Source organism: Telopea speciosissima, chromosome 1, assembly GCF_018873765.1.
Source record: "Telopea speciosissima isolate NSW1024214 ecotype Mountain lineage chromosome 1, Tspe_v1, whole genome shotgun sequence".
NCBI classification, from domain to species: Eukaryota; Viridiplantae; Streptophyta; class Magnoliopsida; order Proteales; family Proteaceae; genus Telopea; species Telopea speciosissima.
This window is the reverse complement of record NC_057916.1, coordinates 70,444,715-70,460,504: the sequence shown is the minus strand read 5'-3', so window position 1 is coordinate 70,460,504 and position 15,790 is coordinate 70,444,715. Positions and strand designations below refer to the sequence as shown.

Below are 15,790 nucleotides of genomic sequence, written 5' to 3'. Positions count from 1 at the left end.
AAATGTTGGCTGAAACATGGCAAACCACAGTGGGGTCGTGAGCAGTTTGCCAATGCCGCAGTCTCTGATGGAGCAGCTGACTTTGTGCATCCTTCTAACACTAATCATGGGTCTCCTACTGATGGTGGTAGTACTTCTAGTGACCTGGTTTCTCAACTGTTACAACGAGTTCAACAACTGGAGGCATCATCATCTTCTACTCCTACAGCTACTCTCACCCATTCAGGTACTACTACATGTTTCACCTCTTCATCCTCTCCATGGGTCATTGACTCCGGTGCTTCTTCTCATATGACTGGTAAGCCTAATTTATTTTCCTCTTTTACTCAGTCTACTACATCTCGGATTTCCATTGCCGATGGATCTTTTTTTCCTATTACTGGTCATGGGGATATCCCCTTATCATCTAATCTTTCCTTGACTAATGTTCTTCATGTACCTAGGCTGCCTCTTAATCTTTTGTCTGTTAGTCAGTTAACTAAATCTTTAAATTGCTCTATAACCTTTCATCTATCTCATTGTGTATTCCAGGATCTCGCAACGAGGACGACGATTGGTGGCGGGTATGAGAAGGATGGTTTCTATTATTTTGATTTGGCAACTTCTCCAACAGCGGTTGTTGCTACTTATTCTGATGTTTCTCCATTACATTGGCACTATCGACTAGGACACCCTTCCTTATTTAAGCTGCAACATCTGGTTCCTAGCTGCAAATCTCTCTCCGTATTGAGTGTGAAGCTTGTGAGCTTGGCAAGCATCATCGTACTGTTTTTCCTTTGAGTCCAGAGTCTAGGAGTGCTTTTTTATTTCAGTTAGTCCATTCTGATATTTGGGGTCCATGTAGGGTCAAGAGTCAATTGGGTTTTCGTTATTTTGTCAGTTTTATTGATGATCATTCTCGAATGACATGGTTGTACCTCTTGAATGATAGATTTGAGTTTGTTTTTGTTTTCAAACAATTTTATAATGAAATTCGTATTCAATTTGGTGTTCATTTGAAAATTTTACGTACTGATAATGCTCTGGAACTGGTTCAACATGAGATCTTTTCCTTTTGTTCTGACAATGGCATTCTTCATCAAACTAGTTGCTCTTATACACCACAACAAAATGGTGTAGCGGAGCGCAAAAACTGCCATTTGTTAGACATTACTAGATCATTAATGTTTCATATGAATGTTCCTAAACTCTATTGGGCTGATGCAGTATTGACTGCTTGTTTCTTGATTAATCGCATGCCTTCCTCGGTTCTTCATGATCAAATTCCTTTTAATGTTGTTTTTCCGGAGCGGGCTACTTTCTCTCTTCCTCCTCGTGTTTTTGGTTGCCAATGTTTTGTTCATATTCTTCGCCCTGGCCTTGATAAATTGTCTCCTAGGGCTATCAAGTGTCTGTTTCTTGGTTATTCTCGTACCCAGAAGGGGTATCGATGTTTTGATCCTATTTCTCACCAATACTTCTTATTTTCCTGGTTCTCCCAGTGATATTGATCTCCCTGTTGATACTGGTGTTGTTGGTCTAGTTGTTACTACTGTTCCTCCTCTTCCGTTGGTTGCCAATCCTCTGCGGGTCTATCACTACCGGGCCCAACAGCAGCCGCCGCCTGTGCCGCCTCAAAATGTTGTTGCTGCCTCTCTAGCGCCACCAGCTGAGTCCTTGCCTGCGGATCCTCCTTTAGATGCTGATGGCCGTCCTATTGCTTTGCGCAAAGGTACTTGTACTTGTACTCAAAATAGTTCACTTTACCCATTAGCAAATTATGTTTCTGTTGATCATCTCCCAACTTCTTATCGTGCTTTTGCTACTACATTACACTTTACCTTTGTTCCCACTTCTTATACCCTCGCCTTGTCTCACCCGGGGTGGAAACATGCTACGGATGTGGAGATGGATGCCTTGATCTCTCGTAAGACTTGGTCATTAGTGGATCTACCACCTGGTAAGGATCTTGTCAAGTGTCGTTGGGTGTATACAGTTAAGTACAATCCAGATGGAACTGTGGAACGGCTCAAGGCCCATTTGGTTGCAAAAGGGTTTACACAGACCTATGGGGTCGATTATTTTGAGACCTTCTCTCCTGTTGCTCGTTTGAATTCTGTTCGTATTATACTTTCCTTGGCTGTCAATTGTGATTGGCCTCTATTTCATATGAATGTGAAGAACGCCTTCTTGTATCAGTTGTATGGTGATCTCCAGGAGGAGGTATATATGGAGCAACCTCCTGGGTATGTTGCTCAGGGGGAGGATAGTGTCCAAGTTTGTCGCCTTTATAAGGCAATTTATGGACTGAAACAGTCTCCCCGTGCATGGTTTGATAAATTCAGCAATGCTGTGGCTGGTATGGGTTTTCTCAGTGCTATTCTGATTACTCTATTTTTGTTAGGCGTCAGGGGTCTAACGTGGTCATTCTTGCAGTATATGTCGATGACATCATTGTTACTGGTAATGATGCTTCTGGAATTGCACAGGTGAAGACTTATTTACATGATAATTTCCAGATCAAAGACTTAGGTTGCCTCAGGTACTTTCTTGGCATTGAGGTTGTTCGCTGCTCTCGAGGTCTTAGCCTATCCCAGAGAAAGTATGTCCTTGATTTACTTGATGAGACAGGGATGTTAGGTTGTAAACCTATTGATACTCCTATGGATCCCCACATCAAGTTTGGTGCTTCTGATGACAAAGAGTTTGGTGACATACATCAGTATCGACGTTTGGTTGGTAAAATTATTTATCTCACAGTTACTCATCCTGATATCTCATTTGTTGTAGGGATTGTTAGTCAGTTCATGCAGAACCCTAAGCAAGTACATTGGGATGCTGCCTGTCGCATTCTAAGATACCTCAAAAGTGCTCCTGGTAAGGGATTAGTGTATTGTCGCCATGGTCATACCAACGTGGTTGGGTTCTTTGATGCGGATTGGGCTGGTTCTGATGGCGATAGAAGATCGACCACAGGTAATTGTACTTTCTTTAGAGGAAATTTGATCACTTGGAAGAGCAAGAAACAGACGACTATAGCTCGTTCCAGTGCTGAGGCTGAATACAGAGCCATGGCTCATACTGCTGCAGAGTTGATGTGGATTCGTTCATTCCTTATTGAGCTTGGTTATTCCAGTGATCAACCCATGGAGATGTACTGTGATAACCAAGCTGCTATTTACATTGCCAACAACCCTGTCTTTCATGAACAGACCAAATACATTGAAATTGATTGTCATTTTGTTCGAGATGCTGTTTAGAACAAGCTCATTGTCACTCCTTTTGTTCGTTCACTGTTTCAGCTTGGAGATATGTTTACGAAGGCCTTGTTTCGACCTCAGTTCTTAGATGGTTGTTCCAAGCTGGTTCTTGGTGATGTCTACGCTCCAGCTTGAGGGGGAGTGTTAAGGATGTCGATTAGATTTAGTAGTCTGGGGGGTGTTTGGTTTGATTTCTGTCTTATTTATGTTTCTAGTTTATTTTCTATATTAAGGGTAGTTTAGGTATTTACTCTTGTAATGTGTTTTAGTCAATATAAGTAATATTGTTTCCCTCACGATTCAATTAATTAGAATCGTGAGGGAGTTTTCCTGGCTCTCTCTATCGATCTCTCGTCTCCATCTTTCTCTTCTCTTCTCCTTCTCCATCTTCTCCCCTCTTCTTCTCTACTGGTCACGATTGCAGGTCTGCACTCTCACACACCTTAAACACACCAATTTTTTTTTACGTCAAACATTTCAATTGTATGAAAGAACAGAATTATATATAAGCCTCTTGCAACTAAAATAGAAACTCTTTAATATCATAGTAGCATTCTATCTTCTGTGTCTTTGTACATTTCCCTTTGTTTTTTGGTATGGGGAGGGGGGGAGTTAGGCTCCCTCTTCCTGTAAATATATCTTTGATCATTCTTCAACAAAGTTTTTATTTATTAATTAAAAAAGAGAAGACTTCAAAAGAGAAACTTTCTAGTGAACTTAACACTGACGTATTTTATGCAAATAGAAAGTTGACTTCCATTAATAAAATATGGTATTTATCCCCAAAAAAAATTGGCTTCCTTAAACTCTAAAAGGACACACAATTATCACTTATGACTATAATTAAATACTCAATAAAATTTGTGCTCCCCTTGGACCTGATCTTTGCGCCATATAGTGATGCGAATATCCATACAATATTGAAACAGTTTCATTCTTTCACTTTGAACTAATTCAATTGTTGGCTTAACATATGGAGTATCAAGCAGGCCTCATACCAGGCTATATATGCCCCATATGTTAAGCCAACAATTGAACTAGTTCAGGTCAATCAATTACTCGAGAAATAGAGCAAAGAGGAATGTTTCATTAAGGATGACTTAACTCTCTTTACGTGTATAACACTAGTAAAGTAAACTTTATCACTTTGACAAAGACAGACAGATGCAAATGTGTGATAATTATGAGCAACCCTCCAGATTTCTGGTAATGCACAAAGTTACTGGCACATTCGTTAGCAAATTACTAAGAAATATATCTAATCGAGGTAAACTGGATGATGCTCACCCGAAAATCTGCTTTTCTGAGAACTTCCGCAGTTGTTACTTCAAACTCATGTCTTTTAAAGGGTTTACGTACACCTGGCTTTGTAAGATCTAGATCCTGCACACAATTAAACAGCAAGTGCATGGGAAGAATAAGAAATACAACATATTTCACAAGGTACAGTGCACATACATGAGAAAAAAAATTGGGTGTTGCAAGGTTTAAAGTATCGGTCGGGTGATTTTAAGAGACGTATCATATCGTATTGTATCGTATTGTATCGTTTCAGAGATACATATCGAACAATACAGATACACATAGAAATGATCAAGATACACATGGAAATACACTTTTGGAACAAAAAATAATATAAATAAGCAATATATAATAAGTGTCCGTCATAAACACTAAAATGGTGAATAATTTATACCCAAACAAGTGCATTAAATTGAAATTATTATAAAAGATGAGGTTTCTTACATGCTGTAATCGTCTATAGCCATGAAGTATTGGATGATGCAAAGGATGATGTTGTAGCACTCCTTGATTCGTTTTTTAGTTTAAAAGTATGAAAAACCAAGATTAAATGCAAGATTTTAGACTCTTGGTTGAGAGTTTTCTTTCATTTTTTCGTTAGATTAGGAGTTGTATCGAGTCTGTGAGTGAAAATGGTTTTTTAATGGAATATATAGATGAAATCGGTACGTATCGGTAATGTATCGAGCCGTATCGGCTGATACATATCGGTATGTATCGAGCCGTATCGGCCGATACGTATCGATATGTATTAAACCACCCATAGAACCCTTTACTGAACGTATCGATGGTATCAATACGTATCAATCGTGTCGTGTCATATCGTATCGGCCCGTATCAGTCGATACATTTCGATACAATTCGAGACCGTTCATTTTAAAAAAAAAAGGAGACGTATCAGTACCGGTAGACCGATACGGATACGTATCGATCTGTATCGTATCATATGGGTCGACACTTTAAACCTTTAAACTGTTGGGTGGGGCGAGGAAGAGCCATAGTTGCACATTCACAATAAGAATTATAGGAAATATTATTCTAGTGGCAAAATCTCATGCCTCAACAATATAAAATTTGAAACTGTAAAACAAGAGGGCATGTTGTCATACTAACTATTGTGGGGTACACATCATCCTGTATGGCTAAAAGCAGGGGCTCGGCTGCTCTAACTACCAAGTTTCTAGGTTATTTTCATACCTTTGTGGTATATGTCGTCCCAGATCGAAAGGTCACATCTGGTCTGAATGAATAGTCCTCTTTACTTATCTCCTCAGGATCATACTCAAAATAGGTTGCAGCTTTCTTCAGCTTTCCATCCATCCCATCAGACAATGTATTGAAACTCTCATCCAGACCATCCAATAGTTGGGAACCATTGCCAGCATTCAGCCTAGAACCAGATCTTCCACGGGCTTTCTCAAGTCTATCAAGCTTTTGATAAAATGAATCAGTATTTGGACCACTTTCTGAAAAGCCACCAAATATCCGTCGCTCAAAATCATCAGCGGACTCAAAGGAATTGTTACTTATGCTGTCATTGTTTTCTGTACCTGTATAAAGATCAAAAGTACAGGTTTAAAAAAAAAAAGAAGCAGCAGCAATTAAATAATCTCTAGATAAGGTTATACCATAAGGAACCAACGACTGTAATAATAATAAACATCGTAATTTGAAAGAGGAAAACTCTAAACGCATGCAACATTCAAAAAAGAAGTTTAGAAATTCATGTGATCCTAGTAATTTTAAATAACTAAAGATCAAATAGAAAAGAAGGTTATCAGCAACCAAAATTATTAATGAACAACTAGAACCTCAATGCATATGTAAATGCATGTGCAAGCTAATAGTTGAGGGAACCAAACCATAAAAGGACCTAGTAGTTGGTTTATTTTTTGGATCGTCTTTGCATAGCAAACATGAGAGAAATTTTCAACTATGTCTACAGTTAATTTTGCAATGCTTTTATTTTTATGGATCTGTTGGGTTGGTGCAGGGGGATTTAAAAAACCTGCAAGTAATGGGAGTAAAAACAAAAAATATATCAGATTTCCAAACCTGAAGGTAAACAATGCACTGATAACCCAGAAAACTGAATTGATTGATGAGTACCAAAAAAATAATAATAATAAAGAAAATCAGAGAAGAAGATGAGAAGAGAGGGAAATTCCCTTCTCCATGATTCCATACAACCAAGTTAATCAACCAAAATTGTAAACTTCAGAGTTCCTAAACCAACTACATAAGTATACCTTTGAGTTACCTAAACAAACTCTTATTAGTAAACCTAACAAAAGTAAATCTAACTAAGCAAACAGCTGGGCCACACCAATCAAAACTACTATTATAAAAATAAAATTCCTCACCCCCCTCCTCCCGAGTGGACTGAATACTTGGGCTTTACATACTCCCATTACAATCAAATATACTGAAAATAAAAGCTCATAACCAGAAGAAAATCAAAACAAAGGATTTTTTGAAAATCAAAGCTGAAATCCTTTGAAGACAATGCTCCAAAATCACTTACTCATGGTTTTATACTTTATATTTATCTACTACTTCTGCAAATAATTTCTGCTAGTTTTGGTTACTAAGAATTTGTTGTTTCTAGTAAATCCATATTTTACTATTTAATAGTAGGGAAAAAGATTGCTACACTATCCTTGTACAAATTCCTTTATACCCTCCTCACATAATAAACAGTGTGACCCACACTGACATTTCTTTCTCATATTCTGACCATGTGGGCCCCATGTAGGCCCCATATGGAAGATAGCATTTTCCAACCAATCATTGATTATAATGTACAGATTCCTTCTTACTACTGCCAACTCTTCTACTCCTTCAGATTCAAACTTTGCCCAGTCAGGTATTCCATTTGGTGGTCATTGTGCTTCTGTAGCTTCCCATCCTTGGATCATAGATTCTGGGGCTACAGATCACATGACCGGTTCCTCTAGCCTATTCCATCGATATTCTCCCACTTTTGGGAAAGACAAGGTCAAAGTGGCTAATAGTTCCCTTTCATCCACATCTGGAAAAGGAATCATCAACTACACTTCCTCCTTTCCTTTGTCTTCTGTTTTGCACATTCCTAATTTTACTACTAACCTTCTTTCCATTAGTAGTATTACTCGTGATCTTAACTACAAAGTCACTTTTTTTCCTTCCCATTGTGTTTTTTAGGATCCGGCATCTGGGAAGACGATTGGATTGGGTAAAGTGCACGGTGGACTGTACCTGCTTGATGATGGTCATCTCTCTCCACCAACATTACCTTCTCCGCTATATCAGAACTCCTTGGTCTCTTCTGAACTTTACCAATGGCTCGAGATTAGGTCACCCTCCATTAGGAATTTTAGCACATTTTTTTCCTACTTTGGTCACCAAATGTAATAAGGAGGATTTTTTTTGTGAGGCTTGTGTTCTGGCCAAACAGACACGTTCAACATATTCTCTATCAAATAAAAAGAGTTCTTCTTGTTTTCATTTGGTGCATTCTGATGCTTGGGGACCTAGTCGTAAAACTTCTCTTTCTGACTACTGTTGGTTTGTCTCCTTTATTAACTGTCATTCTAGAAACACATGGGTATATCTTATGCACACACAAAATCAGGTTTTTGCATGTTTTCAGCATTTTCATAAAATGATCCAAACTCAGTTCCAAGCTACTCTCAAAATTTTGAGAAGTGACAATGGAACTGAGTATAAAGAATCTCAATTTCAAAAATACTTTGTTGATCATGGGATTATACACTAGACTAGTTGTGTCGATACCCTAGCCCAAAATGGTGTGGCTGAAAGAAAGAACCGCCACTTGTTGGAAGTGGCAAGAGCATTGATATTTGCTCGGCATGTTCCATCCCAATATTGGGGTGATGCTGTCCTAACTGCAGCTTATCTCATTAATCGGTTGCCTTCCTGAGTTCTTGATTCCCGTAGTCCAACCGATGTTTTACTTGGGAATTCCTCCTTTGTGGTAACTCCCAAGGTGTTTGGCTGTGTATGTTATGCTAGGGACATCAAATCTCCTGGCAAACTTGAACCCTATGGGTTACGGTGTATATTTTTTGGTTGCTCTCCTACCCAAAAAGGTTATAAGTCTTACCATCCTCCTTCCCGTCATACTATGATCAGTATGGATGTCATTTTTCATGAAAACCTTTCTTATTATTCTTCCCCTCCTCTTCAGGGAGAGTTCTAATGAAGATGTGGTTCCTTCTCCTGAGGTCCCCCCCCCCAACACTTTTTTTTATCTCCAATGGTTGCTGCCCAACCTCCTCTGATTGATGACCAGCCTCCTCTGACTGATGACCAACCTCTTATGGCTGTTGTCCAGCCTCCTATGGCTGCTGCCCTTTCACCCGAAGGGAATCCTTTACAGGGGGAGATCATGGAAACAAATGGAGGTGATGTTCCTATTCAAGGGGAGTTGACTCCAGTACAGAGAACCATTAGTAAATTTCAGAAGGCCATTGACGATTCCAACATTCTCACTTATAAAAAGAGATGTTCCAGCAAAGGACAGCTCCAATCCATTGTAGCACCAATACCTATCAAGTTGCCGACTCAGGATCCAGATCCTTCTTCTCCTAGTAAGCCTTCCTCTTCCGACCTACCTATTGCTCATCGCAAAGGTACTAAGACTTGCACTCAGCATCCCATATCTCATTTTGTTTCTTATAGCTCTCTTTCTCCTTCTTTTTGTGCATTTGTATCCTCTCTTTCTTCTGTTTCTATTCCTAAAAATTGGTAGGAAGCATCTATAAATGGAAAGTGGAAGGCAACAATGTTGGAAGAAATGAGAGCATTGAAAAAAAATAATGTGTGGGATCTTGAGGCTCTTCCTCCAAGGAAAAAACCAGTAGGAGGTAAATGGGTGTTTGTGGTCAAACAAAAGGCAAATGGAACAGTGTATCGATACAAGGCACGTCTGGTTGCAAAGGGCTTTACTCAGACATATGGAGTAGACTACCAGAAGACCTTCCCACTATTAACAAAGCTCAACACTATAAGAATGTTGTTATCCTGTGCTGTGAATCTTGGATGGGATCTTCAGCAGTTGGATGTGAAGAATGCCTTCCTCCATGCAGAACTGGAGGAAGAGGTATATATGGACATTCCTCCAGGTTTTTCGGGTAATACTACCAAGGGCAAGGTGTGTAAATTGAAGCGTGCTCTCTATGAGTCGAAGCAGTCACTTAGAGCTTGGTTCGGCAGGTTTCACAAGGCTATGGTTTCTGTAGGATACAAGCAAAGAAATGTTGATCATACCTTGTTCATCAAACAAGTTGGTGATAAGGTCACTATCCTCATAGTCTATGTTGATGACATTGTAGTGACCGGAAATGATGGTGATGAGATCAACAAATTGAAGCTCTTCCTTAGCCGTGAGTTTGAAATAAAGGATCTGGGAACTCTAAAATATTTTCTAGGGATAGAGGTTGCCCAGTCTTCAAAAGGCATCTTTCTTTCTCAACGAAAATATATCTTAGATCTATTATCTGAGACTAGGCTGTTAGGGTGTCATCCTTCAGATACTCCCATGGAAACTACTACACGACTTAAGGAGAAAGAAGGTGACCTGTTGACAAAGGTCGTTATTAGCGATTAGTGGGCAAACTGATCTACCCCTCTCATACATGACCAAACATAGCCATTGTTGTAAGTTTGGTAAGCCAATTTATGCATGATCCTTATTACTCTCATATGGAGGCAGTCTTTCGCATATTGCGATATTTGAAGTCTGCTCCAGGAAAAGGAATACTTTTATCTCCCAATGGTCATCTAAGGGTTAAAGCTTATACTGATACCGATTGGGCTAGCTCTACTGACAGGAAGTCCATTTCTGGCTATTGTTCTTTTGTGGGTGGAAACCTTGTCACATGGCGTAGCAAGAAGCAGAATGTTGTGGCAATGTCCAGTACTGAAGCAGAGTTCCGTGCGATGGCACAAGGAATCTGTGAACTTTTGTGGCTTAGAGGATTGTTGCAGGATATTGGTGTTGTTGTCCATCTTCCAATGATGCTATATTGTGATAATAAAGCTGTCATTAGCATTGCTCATAACCCTGTCCAGCATGATCGTACTAAGCATGTGGAGGTTGATCGACATTTCATCAAGGAGAAGCTTGAAGCCAGACTCACTTGTGTTCCCTTTGTGAAGTCTGCTGATCAGTTGGCCGATGTATTCACTAAGGGATCGAGTGGCAAAGTGTTTCATCCTATTTTAGTCAAGTTGGGCATGCATGACATATATGTACCAACTTGAGGGGGAGTGTTGGATTGTATGGGCCAAAATACCGTGGGGGTATTCTGGACATTTTCTTCTTTCTATTATATGTACAGCCATGTCAGCTATGTTAGGGGCAAATATGTCCTTGTAATTTAAACTCTTTTTATAAATACATTGCTTGGGGTCTACCTTAGACCATCCAAGCCTTACTCTAATTCTGAATCTGTTAACAAAATATGACCTAAAATGCTTAGGATAGAACCCTAATAAGGATCTTTGCTAAAGTTTTTACATACTGCAGGGGTACTTATGTCATCAACCCTGTGGTATATTGCTCGCGGCCTGGTAGTCTTAGGTGTGATCACGATAGGGGGAGTCCCTATTCTGACATATAGTCTTTTCTCCCTTTTCTTTATTTCCTGTTTTGTAGTTTCTAACTATTTGTAGAGTTGTAACTCAGTTTGCTTTTTATAAATAAAAGACTGCAGCCCACGATAGACATTCAATCTCAATCTATCATGGTCTGGGAATTCTTCCTCTCTTCTCTGGTTTAGGTTGCTTCTGGTTACCAAGTTTTTATCATAACATGGTATCAGAGCTACCATAATCAGTGATTGTTCTTCAATACGATTCTGGTTTGAAGTTGATTTTGGTTCATCTGTATGGTTGCAGGAACCTATGCTGCCTACAAGTCATTTACAGCCCTAGTTGATGATACTATGAAAAAAAACTAGGGCTTTCCACTACATTACCTGCTGGTTTATGAATTTTTTCTCTTCCCCAGATCAAGTTTACTGCATCTAAAGGCTATCAGAGTCTATTCTGGCAGCTGTATTTGAAGAAAGTTCAATTTTTCAATTATGCTTCATCCAACCATGATCTCTATAATACTTTGGCAGCATATCTTTACATCATAAATGTACACTCGATCCAGGTACAGGGTAAATCAAAGCCCCTGAGTTGGTGGTATTTATTTTCTCCCTTTGGGTGGAAATAATTTGTTTTTTAGAGGAAGAAACCAGAACCTTTGTTTCTGAAATTCTGTGGAATCCAACTAGCTGATCTGCCCAATATTTTAGGGCAATATTGCTCTGGACTACAAGATCCTTTGACCTTATTTTCATGTCAATCTGACCTCCTGATTTGTGGTTATATAAAATCACCCAAATCTGGGTGTTTCCAATTCTGTTTTGCATGTCATTGTTGCTGTCTATATCGACTACTGTGTTGAACTTGACTGAGTAGCTGATCAGAGTCTACTACCCTTGTTTAGTAACTGTTAACAAAACAGAATTTTGGGAATGGCTAGAAAGCCTAGAATAATCGATGTGATTATTCAGCCCTTATATTTATAACTTTCATAAAAAAACTGAAATTACAGCAATAACCCTGTATAGCCGACCATGATAGCTATAGGGAAATAAAAGGAGAAAAATACCAAAACCTACCCTTATAATGTCGGGTAACATAACTCAACACTCCCCCTCAAGTTGGGGCATAGATATCACACATGCCCAACTTGACTTAGACTAGGATGAAACAACTTCCCACTCAACCCTTTGGTGAAGACATCAGCCAGTTGATCTCCAGACTTCACAAAAGGGATACAAATCTGCCCACTTTCTAACTTCTCCTTGATGAAGTGTCTGTCAATCTCCACATGTTTGGTACGGTCATGCTGCACTGGAATGTGGGCAATGCTAATAGCTGCTTTGTTGTCACAGTACAACATCATTGGAAGATAAACAGAACCACGGATATCTAGGAGTAAATTCTGAAGCCACAATAACTCACATATGCCCTGGGTCATAGCACGGAATTCAGCTTCAGCACTAGATCTTGCCACAACATTTTGTTTTTTACTCCGCCATGTGACCAGATTTCCTCCAACAAAAGTACAATAACCTAAGGCAGATTTCCTGTCAGGATTACCACCCCAGTCAGCATCTGTGTAAGCCTCAATGCGAAGATGATCATGAGGAGACAAAAGGATCCCTTTTCCTGGGGCTGATTTCAAGTAATGGAGATTACGAAGAACAGCAGTCATGTGAGTGGAATAAGGATCATGCATGAACTGGCTTACTAGGCTCACAGCAACGACAATATCTGGTCTGGTGTGGGAGAGATAAATCAGTTTTCCCACCAATCGTTGATATCTGCCCTTATCAACAGGTTCATCATCCTTCTCTTGCAGACGAGTAGTAGCTTCCAAAGGAGTGTCACAAGGATGACAACCAAGCAAACCAGTCCCTGATAGTAACTCTAGAACATACTTTCTTTGGGAGAGAAAGATGCCTTTGGGAGAACGGGCAACTTCAATCCCAAGAAAATATCTTAGCTATCATCTTTTATGTCAAATTCTCGTCCCAAGAAAGTCTTCAGGTGAGAAACTTCATCTGCATCATTACCAATCACAACTATGTCATCAACATAAACTATAAGAAGAGTGACATTTTCTCCCTTTCGCTTGATGAACATAGTGTGACCAGCATTACTTTGTTTGCATCCACAGGAGACCATGGCTTTATGAAACCTACCAAACCATGCCCGTGGAGATTGCTTCAAGCCATATAATGCCCTTTTGAGCCTACAGACTTTCCCATGGGTCTTGTCAGAGGAAAAATGGAACTTCCATATAAACCTCCTCTTCCAACTCTCCATGAAGGAATGCATTTTTGACATCCAATTATTGTAAGTCCCAGCCAAGGTTGATAGCACAAGACAGTAAAACCCGGACAGTGTTCAACTTCGCAACAGGGGCAAATGTCTCCTGGTAGTCGATCCCATAAGTCTAAGTGAAGCCTTTGGTCACAAGCCTTGCTTTATATCTATCCACTGTTCCATCTGACTTCTGCTTGACAACAAATACCCATTTGCACCCGACTGGTTTCTTACTTGGAGGAAGAACAACTAGCTCCCATGTCTCATTTTTAAGTAAGGCCATCATTTCTTCCATCATGGCTGCTTTCCACTTTGGTTCTGCAATCGCCTCCTGCCATTTCTGAGGAATAGAAACAGAGGAAAGAAAAGAAACAAATGCACGATAGGAAGGAGATAAAACATCATAGGAAACAACATTGGAGATGGGATGTTGGGTGCATGACCTAACGCCTTTACGAACAGCGATACGTAAGTCAAGAGAAGGATCCTTACCAGATGATGTAGCAGGGTCTGAATTTGGATCAAGTGCAGACGATTGTAAAGGTGGTATGGTGGTGGCGGTAGTCTCAACTTGTCCTGAGCGCTCCCGGGTATACACTTTATCAACAGGGATTTGACTGACTGGTCTACGCTCCCCCCTAATGGGGAACCACTGTAGGAGCTGAAGTTACAGAAGGCTCCCCCTGAATAGGACCCGGAAGAATTGCAGACACATCTCAAATCCCTGATCCTACTCCCCCTGAAGAGGTGTCTGGGAATAATACGAAAAGGACTCATGGAAGACAACATCCATGGAGACAAAAGTACATCGAGAAGGTGGATGATAACACTTGTATCCTTTCTTAATCGCAGAGTAGCCCAGAAAAATACACCGAATGCTCCGTGGATCAAATTTCCTATAAGGAAGATGATTGCGAACATAGCAGACACAACCAAAAACTTTGGGGGGAACTACAAAAGAGGAGGAACCTTGGAGGAGGTCAACGGGGGAACGACCATCAAGGACACGGGTAGGCATACAGTTGATGAGATAAGCAGCGGTAAGAATGGCATAACTCCAGTATTGGGAAAGAACCTGCCGTGCAAACATAATGGCCCGGGCTACCTCAAGGAGATGTCGATTTTTCCTCTCAGCAACCCCACTCTGGGCAGGTGTGTCAACACAGCTGGTCTGATGGACAATACCATGATCAGCCAAATAAAGTTGGAACTGACCCTCTATGTATTATCTACCATTATCACTGCGTAAAATGCGCAAGGTGGCATTGAATTGGGTCTAAACCATACGATGGAATAACTGAAAACAACGGAAGTTCTCACTTTTATGGCTCATCATGTATACCCAGGTGGCACGAGTATAACAATCTATAAAGGAGACAAACCATCTATAACCAGAAATGGAAGTATAACGGACAGGGCCCCACACATCAGAATGAACCAAAGCAAAAGGAGACTCGCTTCTTTTATTTAATGAAGAATAACTGGAACGAGTCTGTTTGGCCAAAACACAAGCCCCACATAAAAACTCATTCCTATTACAATGCTTGATCAAGTAGGGAAACAAAATAGCTAAAGTACAAAGGGATGGATGACCAAGCCGACAGTGCCAGAGATGAAGGTCAGGTGATGAGGTGGACTGTAAATGATGAGCTGTAGAGGAAGCCGAATGCAAAGTAGAAGGCTAACCCGTGTCAAGTAAGTAGAGACCACCTTGCATCTTACTAGCCCCAATCGTGCGCCCCGTCTCCAAATCCTGTATGATACAATGAGAAGGGAAAAATATTAGTTTGCAGTTCAGATCTCTAGTAAGGCTACTAATAGAGAGAAGGTTGGTAGAAAAGGATAGAACATGCAAAACAGATTTTAAGGAAAGGGTAGGTGAGCAGCGTATGGAACCCTTTCCATTAATAGGAGAAAGGGAACCATTAGCCACTCAAACACTATCTTTGCCAGAAGATGGAGAATAAAGGTGAAACACATGGGAGGAGCCAGTCATGTGGTCAGTGGCACCGGAATCAATAATCCAAGGACTGGATACAGCCAATGCACATAGACTACGGACTGGAATACCTGAGGCAAAGTGAGAACCAGGATGGGCAGCAGGTGCAGATGCCGTAGTAGGGGCAACGGAAGAGGCCTGGAGCATACGACGGAAAGCTAGGAGCTCATCCTGAGTAAGCCCAATGTCAGATGAAGGGGCAGCAACAGCAGTGATAGGAGAATCAGCCATATGAGCCTTGGGTTTAAGTTTCCCACGGCCTTTCTTTTCCTCAAAATCAGCAGGCTTCCCATGGAGCTTCCAGCATTGAGCCTTAGTATTATAGAGCTTGTTGCAGTGTTCACACTTGACAGGTCCT

General features: G+C 40.4%; 1 protein-coding gene across 1 annotated transcript in view; it reads right to left on the bottom strand.

The window, feature by feature from the left end:
- Nucleotides 1–15,790, bottom strand: part of LOC122650508 — a 29,125-nt gene that overhangs the window by 7,427 nt on the left and 5,908 nt on the right. Inside the window, exons 2-3 of the mRNA XM_043843919.1 lie at nt 5,739–6,091; nt 4,527–4,622 (exon numbers count right to left, since the gene is read on the bottom strand). Coding sequence (XP_043699854.1) covers nt 4,527–4,622; nt 5,739–6,091 — 449 coding nt within the window. The remainder of the gene's footprint in view (nt 1–4,526; nt 4,623–5,738; nt 6,092–15,790) is intronic.